We start from the raw sequence: 13,313 nt of genomic DNA, 5'->3' as shown, positions 1-13,313 counted from the left end.
TTTTGAGCAATTTTTGTTTACCTGGTGGCATCCCTCCCATATTTTTGCAGCATGTTAATACAGAGTCTGAATGCAGAAGTGTCTTGATCATCTTCTTTGACGGTTTTTCGCATGTCGGAATTTGCTTCGTGGAAATTTTCTCATGATAAGACATGTAGGATTGGTTTTGTAAAATTACAAGCATGACTTTGTTTTCCTGTTCTACCACAAAAGACTCTTCCCTCCAGCCCCCACTCCTCCATCTTCTCAGTTCTTCCAAAGTAAGAAACAAAGATAACTTCTGAGGGAAAGGAGGGAAAGTCAGGTACCCCAGCCTGCATGCCTCGGCATGGACCAGTGCTGATTCTGTGTCTGGCTTTGAGCTTTTATGTCTGTTCGTATGTTTTGATGATGTATTGAGATTGTTTTTAACCCAGCATCTGAAAGATAATTTTTGTTCAAGGCTCTACGTTTGGCAACTTGAAAATATACTGGAAATGGGGAAACGATTCAAATGTTCTGCAACTTTTATAAATCAGATTTGTTTGTAATGAAGCAGCAATAAAAAAAAAAGTGACATTAGTGTTTGTGAAAAGTAGGAACACCTGGCTAAACCTGAATAATGGCTGAAATGTTAGTTCCTCTATTTAATATAATTTCCTTTCCAATAAATGCAGCCCAGAAAATAAAATGGCTTTAGAAAGGGAAAAATAATTTTTGTTGCAATATAGTAGCCTCAGTGCTGTTGTTTGGTGCCACAGTGTCCTAGGATAGCCTGGTCTGTGGTTGACATTCCTGAGGGACATCTCTCCAAGTTCTATGCCAGCAGGGGTCCCTGCCCCAGCAGTGCATGTATCTCCATCTCTTGGGGAATCAGGTCTGCCTACAGTCTTGATTCTTCTTTTCCGTGCTTCTTTGTTTCCACAGAATTTGCCATTGTCTGTGCTTCATTCACTCATTCCCTTCAGTAAGTCTTTAAGGTCATCCCCCTAGCCCCTTATTTCTTGTTTTCCAGGTCCTTGTCTGTCTTCAGGAACTTGCTGCTCTTTCCACACCCATCCAATCATCCTTGCAAACATCCCTCCTTCCCTCATGCCTCCTTCCTACCCTGTGCTTTTCCTTTCTTTACCTTTCTGGACAGAGTTGTGCCTGCAATATCCCAGGACTTCTGGAGCTGGCTGGAGGTGATGTAGTAGAGTAGAGAGAGACACTACCAAGCACCAGTCAGTTGTGGTGCACTTTGAGCCCTGATGGTGTTGCAGAGCAGCTTCTCACTCGTGCTTCACTGTTGCTGTGTGGAAATGGCAGATGGTGCTGATCAGGAAGTTAATCTAGAAGTGTATCCGTTTCATGCCGTACGCGAAGGATTTCTTCATTAAACTTAGAACTCTAATTTAAAGCCAATTAACGGAGTGATTTGAAGAGACTTGTTGGTTTTGAAGTTCAAAAGAGATGCTAAGTCTCTGATTTCAGCCTTTGTACATTCCAGAACCTGTATAACTATTGCAGTTTTGCCAATTCTACTAGGGCTATTTTTTGTCTCTTTTTTTTTCCCTCTCTCATTTTCTTTTTTTTTCTCTTTTAATTTTTTTGAGTGATACAACTTTTGCCATGGCCTGGAACTGTTTGTTGAAGCTTTCTCAGATTTCTCAACAATTTTAGCCTTACCTTTGGGCAGGCAGAACTTGAGTGTCTTCCTATCCTGTTTGCTGCTAGCACAGCTCCCTCCTCCCTCCCTTTGGCTGCCTGGTATTACTCTTCTCTGAGCAGGAGTCAGGGTAGGGGGTAGAAAAACAGTATAACCCCATAGCAGCTCTGTGCCCTTCTAGCACTGCTTCTGCCAGCATGGGTTTGTCTCTGCTTCCTTTCATCCCAGAAGCTGGTAAGGACCCACCACAGAAGGTTTTTTGAGGGGAGGGCACAGGAGCAGCCCCCAGACAGAGAGCTTCTGCCCCAGTGCACAGCTCTAATTTCCATGTTTAATCAATCCTGTAGGATTGGCCCAAGCAAACCATTTGTAAGAAATGTCAAGATGGGAAACCTTTTGTCAGGAGGACCTCAAAAGTGATTCATTCTGAAGTAGTATTTATGCTGCTTTTACCTGAGATTGATAGTCTGTAAACAGTTGTAGGTCCTTCAGCAGCAGACAGCATGTTTGGATAGTCCCAAGATTTACTAGTGGCATTTAGACAGAAAAACTTTCTTAGTAATTTGAAGCATTTGCTGATATAAAAGAAAATAGAGGGGTCAAGTTTTGCTGTGCTACAGAGCCTATGACTTCACCAGGTTAACTGCTGCTACTTCCGTGTAATTGAGAACATAATTTGGCTTAAACCCTGGGAGACTGAAAAGGATCACGGCGGCCACTGTATTATTAAGCCAGTGTTCAGAGCAGTTGGCTCACACTGAATTTCATAAGTGGATCATGTATTCAGAAGGCTTTAGCTGTATGACACAGTCCACTGCAAAAGAAGAGAGGGTGGGAGTATGTCCTTGTTTATTCTAACTAAAGCAGCACACCAGGAAAAGCTATCAAACCTGGGATTGTACACCCTACATCACCTACATGGGGCTGATGTGGCAGAACTGACTGTCTCCCTGTGGGTGCCTGAGCATAAACCTGGTGAGAGCTGTGCAGAGGCTGCCCCTGGTTATCCCAGCTCCCATCAGCCTTGCCAGGAGCCAGCAGCAGTGGTAATGGATACTGGCTGTGGTACTGCCAGCACACCTCCAGCGTGTCCCCTGGAGGTGACACCACCTCACTGGCACTGCTTGGGCTGTGTGTGGGGAGGTCAAGTGGAGATGAACTCAGAATGAAGAGAGAATGCACACTGGTCTGAGAAAGCCCAAAATATTCCCAAAAGATGAGATGGCTTCTGGAAGCATGCTTTGGAACTCCCTTCCTGCCCCTTCCATGGGGCTATCAGGCTTGAAGGTGGCACTCAGGATTGAATCTGAGTCACAGTGTCACTGGCAGTGCCTGCCCTCTGCCAGAGAGGATCACTCCCATGGTGCTGCTTAATCTTTGAGCAGAAATAGGCAAAATTCATTCCTTTTTCACAGAGAAGAAAAAAAAATCTGTTTTCTCTCCTGTCTAGGGGAGGAGAAGGGGGTTTCCTGATGAAAGAACAATTCTGAAGAAGGAAATAATTGCCTTTAAAAAAAATGGTGTGCAGAGGGTATGGCTGATGAGTATCTGTTCATTCCTAGGTTTGCCAGCAGTCCTGCTCAGGCTGATGCCCTCCAAAAGAGAAAAGCATTTTCAGACAGCAGTTTAGACCATTCCTCAAGCACTTGGGGGAGGGATTGTTTTATTAGGAAAGTTTATGGCTTCTTGTTTTCCCTCAAAGGCAAATGTGACTTTGTTGTTTTTAATTCTGTTGGGATTTCTCCCTTTTAATATACAACACAGCTGTTAAAATAGCTAGGGTTGTCTAGGGCAAATCATATAGCACTTTCCTTGTTCAGATCTCAGATGGCTGCCTTTTTAGTGTCACTGCAGAATTACATTACAGGGCATATGAATAGTGCTGGTATTAGTGTCAAAATCAATTATCCAGCCCTGCTCCTGCAGAGAAAGCTACAAACCTTAGGAAAAATCTGAGTAATCCATTCTGGTTTTCTAATTCTGAGTAATGACGGAGGGCAGAGAGTTGTGCTTGAATAAGTGCATAGGGTCTTTCTCTGTATAGTCCCTCCTAAATGCATGCTCTTTACAGGAAAAAGCAGGCTCCCTGTGAAACCCTTTTTCATGCCAAATAGCTCACTGCTAAGATTAATCTGTCATTGAATTTATAAATTCTGTGTGGCACAGAGCAGCGGAAAAAGTTTAGCATCGAACAGAAAGCAAAGTATGCATTGCTTAAAAATGAATGTTGTGCTCCTGGATAGTGTGGATTGACTGCCTCCACCAATATATCTTCTTATGCTGGTAATAAAAACACTTCCATAGCCTTGTGCCTCAAAGGATCTCAAAGCACTTTGCAAATAGGGCAAAGTACTACTTCCTATTTTATGGCTGTGGAAACTGGCTGCAAGAGAGAAGTTAAGCTTTTTGCCCAGAGACACTGAAGAGACTGTAGCAGGTCCATGATGGGAACCTAAATCTCCAGAGTTCCAGTGCTGTGTCCTGGTCACACATCACACCACTGCAAAGGCCGCTGGACACCAGCTCTTGGCCCGTCTGTAAAACTTCTGAAAGTGGGATATGAAATCAGTGTTGGTGCTCCTTTGCTCACTGGTCTTTGTCCTGGTCTGTGGGCAGAGCTGCTGAGCAGAGCAGGATCTGACAGGAAGGATGCTTGTGTCTTCCTGGGCTGAGGTGATCAGCTCTGGCTGTGGGGTACTGTGAAAGGAAAATGACTTTTAGTTGTTGCTGACTTGGGAAAAAGCTTGGAACCTTATAGTCAGCCTGCTCTGCCCCAGGCACCTTTACGAAGCAAAAATAATTATAGACTTATTACCCTAAATCCTGTGAGATTAGAGTAGTTATATTATTTATTTTTTTTCTAATCTGGTATTTGAGGATTTACTTGTTTAATACAACCACTTATAACAAGCACTTGAATATTGTTTTAAATTCATAATTCATCTGAAAAGAGAGCAATACAACTGCAAAGACCAGATTTTCAAGTACAGGCATGATCTCCTGTCACATTCCTGTTGGATAAATGACACATCTGAAAAACTGGGTCCCTACCGAGGTGTCTGTGGCAGGGATGTAGAGATTTTGCTTCAGGCATCTCTGGAAAAAAACCATGGCTCTAATCTGCATGTTTCACAGAACAAGTCCTATTACCAGTTCCTTCCTTCCCTCGCTGGCTGCTGAGCTTTGCAGTGCCCGAGGATGCTCCCTCACCCCCGGGCTGCCCCCAGGGTCAGGGTACCCAGAGAAGGGGGGTTGGGGTGCGAGGGCCAGCGTCTGGTTTCAAACAAAAGTGCAAAGCCTTGAAAGGAGGGACTAAGAAGAAACAGGTGGGGGGTTCGTAATAGAGCCTCTGAAGTTTATTTGCTTAACGAACAGAAGCCCAGGCTGTCAGACCTAGGTCAAATACTCCTGCAGTTCGGGTGTATTTATTTCATACGTGGCCTGTAACCCAACCTGATTCCTGGATTAAACCACTGTAAAGTCCTGGCCCCCAGGAACCCATCTCATGCTTGCCATCAAGCCCAGCACATGCCGGGGCAGGACCTTGAGGGGCCACCTCAGTATTCAGTGGAGCCTTGTGTCATCAGTAAAGCCTGTAATTGTAGGTCCTGTCATTTCCAGTACGAGCTTTGCAGTTTACAGCTGCAGACTGTGACCACAGATCCATCACTTTGTTGTCCCATTAGTGTGAGCCATGCCTGAAGGCTCCTGGGATGAGCTGCTCAGGCTGCAGCACACAGCTGCTTGGTGGGACACTGCTCTCCCAGAGCCCAGGCAGTCCTCCACAACCACCAGGCACCAGGTCCCTCGCAGGCTGGGAATTCTTGTGCTTTAAAGTTTTTAGGGGAGTTTTATCTATTAGTTCAATATGTTCAGGAGTCAGTCAGTCCTCCAGAGCAAAGGGAGGGAAGTTTTGAATTGGCACAATGGTGATAAAACTACACACACACACACACAAAAATGTTCTGGTTTCCCTTATATTCCCCTGATCCCATTAATTCCAGTAGGTAAACAGCCAGTGTACTCCAGAGTATTTCAGGAGCTGAAAAATTTGCATTTGAAAATTTGCATTTGAAGAATTGCAGATCTGCATTAAAATTAGAAAGGAAAGAGGAATTAGCAGTGGGTTTTCCCAAGACCAGCCTGAGGGGTTAGTGCCAGGTAACTGTGCTGGTTGTATGCAAGCAGGAGTCAGGTGAAGACATGGGAAATCAAACAAGGTAAAATGAAGGGAACAAAGTATTTGCATTCAGAACAAAGTATGCCTCCTCATTTAAGAGACACCCTGTTTTTACACTAAATTTGGGATACCCATATGTTTGCTTTTGGGAAACTATTAAAGTCTGAATCATGCAGAAAAAATGGTCAAGCTGGCAAAAGTTCAGGAGCTGCTTTTTTATCAACATAAGTTTAAAAACCCAGGTTATTTCTACTTTGGTATCTTCTTGTTTTGTGGATATCTCATGGCATTTAATTCACCGTCTGTAATGGGGGTAAAGCTGTGGCTGATTTTCAGATGCAATTGTTCAGGACAGAAGAACTTTCTTGGGAGAGAGAGGGATCAGTGTTTGTTAGACTTCACCAGTGAGAACTTGACGGGATGTGGCAGAACTGCTGTGGCTTATCTGTAAGCATTGCTGAAAAGTTCTGATCATGACACTGATTCCAAACCAGCCCACAGCATAAGCACCCACAGTGGGATAGAAAAAGGAACCACTTAAAATATATGTTTATCTGTATTTTATTGGAAATTTTTTGCTGAGTTTTTTCTTAGGATGGTCTGTGTCACGTATACCATGGATAAATCCATTTTAAATGTGCTAAATATTTGTATCTCACCTGTTCTATAATCCTGGAAAACCCTTTGGACCTGTAAACTTTACTGTGTAGCCCAAGTTTAGCTGGGGATTGTTTTTTGATCCTGGTCTTTGTAGGTCTGTGAGAACACCCAGCCCTTTACATAGTTGTGTCCTTTATGCCTCCGACTTCTGGGACTGGCTGCATTGCTGGAGTTAGGAACCCAGGAATTCTCTGCTGCTTGCCATTTGCTTTTGAACTCTGCCAAACCATCTTCCGCTTCATGGAGCTGATTGTGCCTGTTTTGTGAGTGGTGACCAGAATCTGGTTTTGTTTTCTGTCCTGTAGGGTTCCTGAGCTGGAAGATGCCCGTCTAAGATGGAAACTTCTGCTTCGACAGCTGCTGGGAAAAAAGAAGGGAAAGGTGCTGTTCTGGAGGGGAATGGCTTTACAGAGACGGGAAAGAAACCCCCTCCTTTAGCAGCAGTGGGAGCAGCAGTGGCACAAGGAGGTACTTTGTTTTCTACAGTTTGAAAGCAGCAGGGGTGTTTTTCATTAGACTGTAAGAATTTAATAAGTATGGTGGCATCTGTCTTCCTGTGAACACGCTGAGTTTATTGGGGTTCTTGGCTGTCAGAGGAACTGGAAGCTGTGTCACTGCTGGCATCTAAACGTCCTTGTAGTGTGATGGAGAGCTGGACTGGAGTGAGGGAGGGGATGGGTGGTGAGGGGTGGCTGTGGGGGAGTTGGGGCATCCCCTCAATGCTTGCCACCAGCTGACTGGTGCTGTGTAGTGTTAGCAGCACTCCACTCCTCCATGCTGGAGTTAAAGATTGCCTGGTGAGGCTGCTGGAGATGGGGAGCACCTCATTATCCTGGTCAGAAAGGGGTGTCATGTGCCAGCTGTGATCCTGCTAATGAGCTAAACAGACTGCATGGTCTTCAGCAATTGCTGCTGGGATTTCATGGTTAGAGAGGAATTTGGTAATGTCCAGATCCTGGGCAAGAATGTTCATACAGAAACCCCTCCACTTGCCATTCCTGTTCAAGTCAGTGTGTTAAGCAAGATTTTGGTCTTGCTGCTGTTGAAGTCAACTGGGAAGCTCTTGTGGACACCTGCAGGCATGGAACCATTACTGGTGGGTGTAACTGTGGTGTGCAGGTGAAAGTGCAGGGATTTTGCTCCTGCCTCCTCCTGCATGCTGTAGCAGGCAAAATCCACACCCATCTGTGGTACAGGTGTGCTGGTGGATTTCCAGAGTAGTGCCAGGGCCCATCATGGTGGCACAGCTGTGGGCAAGGCTGTGCCCACTGGGGAGCCTCCATAGCTGCCCTTGCTGGGGACTGGTTGTCATCTCTGGACAGGGTATAAGAGACAAATTTAGAAGAGGCTGCACGAGTTTGGATGGGACAAGAGACACCCCAGCTGTGTAAACTTTGCAGGCAGCTTTTTTTTCATTTTGTAATATACGTTATTGCTAGCCAGCGTTTACCTCAAAATGAAGCTGTCCCCTCCTCTTCCTTCACTGCAGGGTGGTTTTTCATCATCCCAGGAGAGCAGAACTGCTCTTCTTTGACCTCCTCTCTTTCTTACCTGCATTGGCTGGGGAGTTTGAGTTTTTTGTTGCCTGAGTTTTGAAGATTGTTTTTGACCAAAAAGGCTCCAATCTGCTTTATCTCTCCTTTGTCATAAACTTTGCTAGTCAGGTTTCTTTTTCCATTTGACCTGTGAAGATTCAGATGCACAGATTATAATCTATCAGATTAGTTCACGTGTTTGACAAACTTTTTCTTAAAAGCAACCAGAAAGTCTTTGACAAAATTGTTTGGAGGGAAACACAGTTTTGTGGTCCTGGATGGGTTTTGTGGTCCTGGGTGGGTCTGAGCCACTTTCCTTGTGAGTGCTGCACAAAGTGGCAGAAAGGAAGGCTTGCTAGGAAGCAGAAATAAGAGGGACAGCAATGTGCATGCAAGCAACAGCTTGGCATCCCCCAGCAAATCCCTGAAGAAGCAAAGGCTATAGGAACTACTGAGGCAGCCAACTTGGGGGTATCATGTCAGTGACTGACAGACCTGAAGGGTTGATTTGCCCCAACATAGTTCAAGCATGTTCTAAAATTCACAACCTGTAGATGTGAATAAACACTTTCTCCCCACTTGGCACTTGCCTTGGGAGTGCCTCCACTGAAGAAGCAGTCACAACCTTTCCAGAGATCCAAATGAGGATGCCCTGAGGTGGAGTGTCCATCAGCCCATTTGGCATCCCTGGAGACCTAATTGGTTTCTAAGCATCCAGCATAATATGTTCTCTTAGCAGTGTGCTCTCACCTTTGGAAAAAAGTGATTTATGGGCCCAATGTTTCTCCTTTTAGTAGGAGGAAGTGGAGAAGTAAGTTGAGGATTGTTTGAAGATGTCAGGAGAATTGTGATAAAAGCGTTGTGTAATGAGATGTAAAGAGTGAAATCTATGTCGTGCTGTGAAGAAAAGTGCTCATAAATGACCCAAAATGGGCAGCAGCGGAGCAGCTGGACGCTGGCCCCAGGACACTGCAGGTGATGCACGTGCTCTTGTGGCTCCAAGTGCTTTCCTTTGAACTCCAGACATAATACAGGCTCCTGAAAGTGAGCAGCGTGCTTGTGCGTGTGCTTGAAAGAAGAAAAATTAATACGAAGTTGTCTTCTAACTGAGTCAACTGCAAGGTGTGATTTAGCAGGTGATAACTAAAAGGCTGGGTAGAGATGACACTCTACTTACGTGGTATTCGTGCTAATATAACATGTTTGATTCCCTAAACTAAAGTAATTACTCACAACAGGCCAGAACTATGAGTATTTATGCTCATATTTTTACAGAAGAAAGCAAACGAGGCTTGAAGATTAATTAGGATGTTCAGCTTGAGGAGGGCATCAGCTTTAACGGGGGGGCCTCTGAGCTCCCCACGCTGCTTTGGGGCCATATGAGCAAGTCTTTATTCTCATCCAAGGCAAATTCTTGATTTCATTTATTGCAGAGGTTTTACTCTTTGTATTAGCATATGAGAAAGTGGCACTGAGGCTCAGCCAGTGTTGCAAATCACCAAGCTGCTCTCCAGAGCCAAACAAATGTAATTTGCAACACATTTCTTCTCCTTTATTCTACTGAGTCACACAGGAGGAGTGCCATCATAGCATGTTTTGCATGTTTCTCAGATCATAAGGTTTTCTTTTTCACTTGTAGGAATTAATAGATTCATAAGGTTTTATTTCTAATTAATTGAAGGAATACAAGTTAAATAATTGAAGAATAATTATTTGGCTATATTATTATTTAGACTGTATTATTATAAGATGATATGTTCAGTCTGCATTTCTAATTCCCTTGCTCTGGGTATTTGTCCCAAATATTTCCAGCCTCTAACAAATTAAGTTATGGCTGTAGGTAAAGAGATCAATATTGTTGATGCTGGCAATAGAGAAGAGTCCTTTTGTACTAAAAATTTGCATCCCATATTTTTAGTCTTCTGAAGCTGCCATTTTAAACATCATCTGCAACAGTTTTTTATAGTAACTTATTGATCAGATGTTCAGAAATTGGCCTCTCAGATATGACATCAGGGAAGTCTCTCCTAATTTTCTGGTTTTCCATAAATCATGTTGGCCAAGGAGTCAAAGCTCTGCTTTTCTCTGGCAGTAGGGGCACATGTGTATATGTGACTGAGATGGAAAGTGTTTATAATGACAGTATGTAGGAACTATAGACAAGTTAGATCTGCAGAAGAGGCTCTTGATTTTATTGTCTCTACTTCTAGAAGGGCAACTTAGAGCAATTCAAGTTCATAAAACCCTTCTGTTGAATGCCAAAGTCCATATTGCTGTGTAGGGTAGGAGGGTTCAGTGCAGAGCACCACGAGTGAGGCTGGGTTGTGTCCTCCAGCTGGCACTGACACATCCTCTGTACTTAAAGGCATGAGGAAGCCCAGGCATATGACTGTAGGGGAAATTTAAATGAGCCACTCTTTCAAAGGCAGAGATATTTAGGAAGATAGGTTTTTCATCTCGTAATAAAAATTAAGTACAAATTCTCCTAAATGCTAACTGCCCAACTTTAACAAGGTCCAGAATGTACCTTTCCTTCTTCACCCCACCCTCTGCATGACACAAACTCCAAGGTCCCAAATTGATGGTGTTTATGTTCGAAACATTTTTCTGATGTCTGGCTCTGTCAAGACTAATTTTAGCATTTCTAAAGCTGGGTAAAAATACAGCCTCATTACTTTGATGTCAGAGCATAGTTTACTATTAGTATATTCTGGGGTTTATCATTTTAGTCATGTTTAACACAGCTACAGCAGGCATGCACTATTAAATCTGGCTTATTTTACATTCCTGTCCGAAATTATTTATTTGGAACAATTTCCTCTCTATCAAAAGACACGGCTAATGCTGAGTTTTAATGTGTTATTTACACACAAAATAACCTATTTACAACTCAGTATCTGCCGCAGGGAGAATGAATGGGGCAGTGCTCCCTTCATCCTGTTGTATCTGAGTTTAACAATCTGGATTGCTAATAGAACCATTTATCACAGGGTGGTAATTTATTTTATGTTAGCTGCACAGGTCTCCCTGCCTCTGATCTATGGAAATACTTTGTATATAATGAAGTTCAACAAGTCATTTGGTGTAAACATGGGGAAGCCAAGCTGCAGAACTAGTGAAACTCTGGCTGTGCTTTTTTTTTTTCCAGGAGGTAACGACTCTCCTCTGATATTAAGGCTTCAGTTGATGAAATACAGCTCTTTGCCCTGTGTGTGCTGTAAAGGCAGAGTATGGGGCTTTTCTGCAGTGGATCAGAGATTGGGATAGAGTTTGCTCACTTGATTTATGGGCTGGCAGGAATGCTTAGTTCTGCAGAAGTAGCACACTCAGCCCTTTCACAGGCAGAGGAGAAGGGCAGGGAGCACCTCCCATCACTCTCCAGAGGTCTTCTGTAAGCAAGCCCCAAGTGGCATTGGCAGGGAGTCCTTATGCAGTTCAGCTTGTCTTAGTGCTAGATTATGGGAAGACCATGTAAATGAGGAGGAGGAAATGCCAGCATCCCAGCACACCTCAGCACACTGAAAAAATATATCATTTGTGTGGCCCAAGACTCAGACAACTTAGAGTGAGAACAGCCCCAATGAAGTCATCTATGTCCACCCTGGAGGGGCAGGGATCTTCTTGAAGAATGTTTTTCATTCACTTCACATTTTCCAGGAAAGGGAGCATAACCAGTACAAGCACATTCTTAGCTTCCCTGCCCTGCACTGCTTTGCTGTGTACAGCTTAAAATGCTGAGAGATACATTCAACAAAAAAGCTGGGATTGGCTCCAGGGGGAAAGGGGGCAAGTGGTTAAAACTGAATGATGGGAAAGTCCTGTTATTCAGACTGAGAAATTCTCCTGACAGCCACTGTCTGTTCTTCTGCATCTACTGCATAGACTTTAGCCCACCTTGGGTAGGGCTTCAGTGCAGTGCTGCCACAAGAGCAACAGCAATCAAGAACTGTATTTCTTCTCTGTTTCTGTCAGCCTTTCATTAAACTAATTCTGTTGGGTCCTAAAGTGTGTTTCTTTGCTGCTGTAGCCATTCTAAGTGGTCAGATTGCCTGCAGTCTCTTGTGAACCCACTCATGTCCCTTTGGGCAGCTGGATGTCTCGGATGCTCAGACTGGTGCAGTGCTGAGACTGTTCCACAGTCACAGGATCTCAAGGACAGCTTTGCCTCATGCTGGTCACCTGGAACCTGCTCTTTGGGATAGTTTAGAAGGATTCATGTAGAGATGGATGAAGCCAAAGCCGTGCTGGACCATTTTCATGTTTCATGAGCAGTATCTGCTCTGTGGGCCTGACAGAGCGCTCTGGGAACAGGTTTATTCTTCAGTTGCAGTAGCAGAATTTTGATAATTAAGGTTGCCACAAATTGTGCTACAAAAGCACAACTTTTCTTCTGCCTGTCCTTTATCTCCTATCCATGCCTTGCAATGCTGTCTCCCTAGTTTCTTCTTCAAAAGAGTCAGCCCAGGTAATCCTTTGCTTTGCTTAGATGAGTGATTGGAGTCTGACTTCTTGGTTTGTTTTCTTTTTTCCCTCATGAAGGAAACTCCATGCCCAGGCCTCTCTACTGACCTTGTGTGATAGCCAACCCTGTGGGCAAAGGTGTGACCTCAGAGTGGGTAACCATTAATGTTTACAGACTTTCTGATTCAAATTGTGTAGCCCTTAGATGATGCAGCAGCTTTATGGCTGGACTTGATGATCTTACCAGTTTTTTCCAACCTAAAAAATTCTATAATTCATAGCATCAGCTAGCATTCCCTGGTTGTATACAGCTCCCCCATACTGTTATAGCAAAAGTTCCTATAATTTCAGCTCATTACAGATGCAAAGGTACTTTTGAAGACAGAGTAATTTTATCTCATCCCTAACCACATTGCAGGTTTGCATGCCAAGTTGAAAAGCTTTTATGACTTCAAAATGGAAAAAGTTATTCTTCACAGGCTGGTTCTGCCATTGGTGATCCCAACCATTAAGCACCACCTGGAAGACCTTTGTATTTTGCGAGTGTATTTTATTATCATTAATAATAATTGTAATAATAATCACTTCTGCATTTCTACCACTTTGTAAGCTCCTTAAATTTATTCTGGCAAATACTGGTGAGTCTTCTTTTCTGGGGACCCAGCTTAGACTTCATTTAAGTGTCCCTCAGAGGGTACCTAAATATAAACTTTTTGACTGATGCTAAACTTACCTATTGTGGATTGATCAATTGTAGTCAAGTAAGAAAATCCAGTGGTGATAATGCATTATCTCCTGGATTGTCTCTTCTGCAAGCACACCCCGATAGCTTGAATTTTACTATCTCTGG

General features: G+C 43.7%; 1 protein-coding gene across 9 annotated transcripts in view; it reads left to right on the top strand.

The window, feature by feature from the left end:
* The window catches only part of GLI2 (GLI family zinc finger 2), a 381,010-nt gene that overhangs the window by 234,712 nt on the left and 132,985 nt on the right, over window positions 1–13,313 (top strand). For all 9 annotated transcript variants that reach the window (XM_085584944.1, XM_085584946.1, XM_085584945.1 and 6 more), the window contains one exon: window positions 6,773–6,935. In XM_085584944.1, coding sequence (XP_085441070.1) covers window positions 6,803–6,935 — 133 coding nt within the window. In that variant the 5' untranslated portion in view covers window positions 6,773–6,802. The remainder of the gene's footprint in view (window positions 1–6,772; window positions 6,936–13,313) is intronic.

This window comes from Lonchura striata, chromosome 7, assembly GCF_050655825.1.
Source record: "Lonchura striata isolate lonStrDom1 chromosome 7, ASM5065582v1, whole genome shotgun sequence".
Taxonomy (NCBI): Eukaryota; Metazoa; Chordata; class Aves; order Passeriformes; family Estrildidae; genus Lonchura; species Lonchura striata.
The sequence above is the reverse complement of the archived record's forward strand: the minus strand, read 5'-3'. Positions and strand labels throughout refer to the sequence as shown.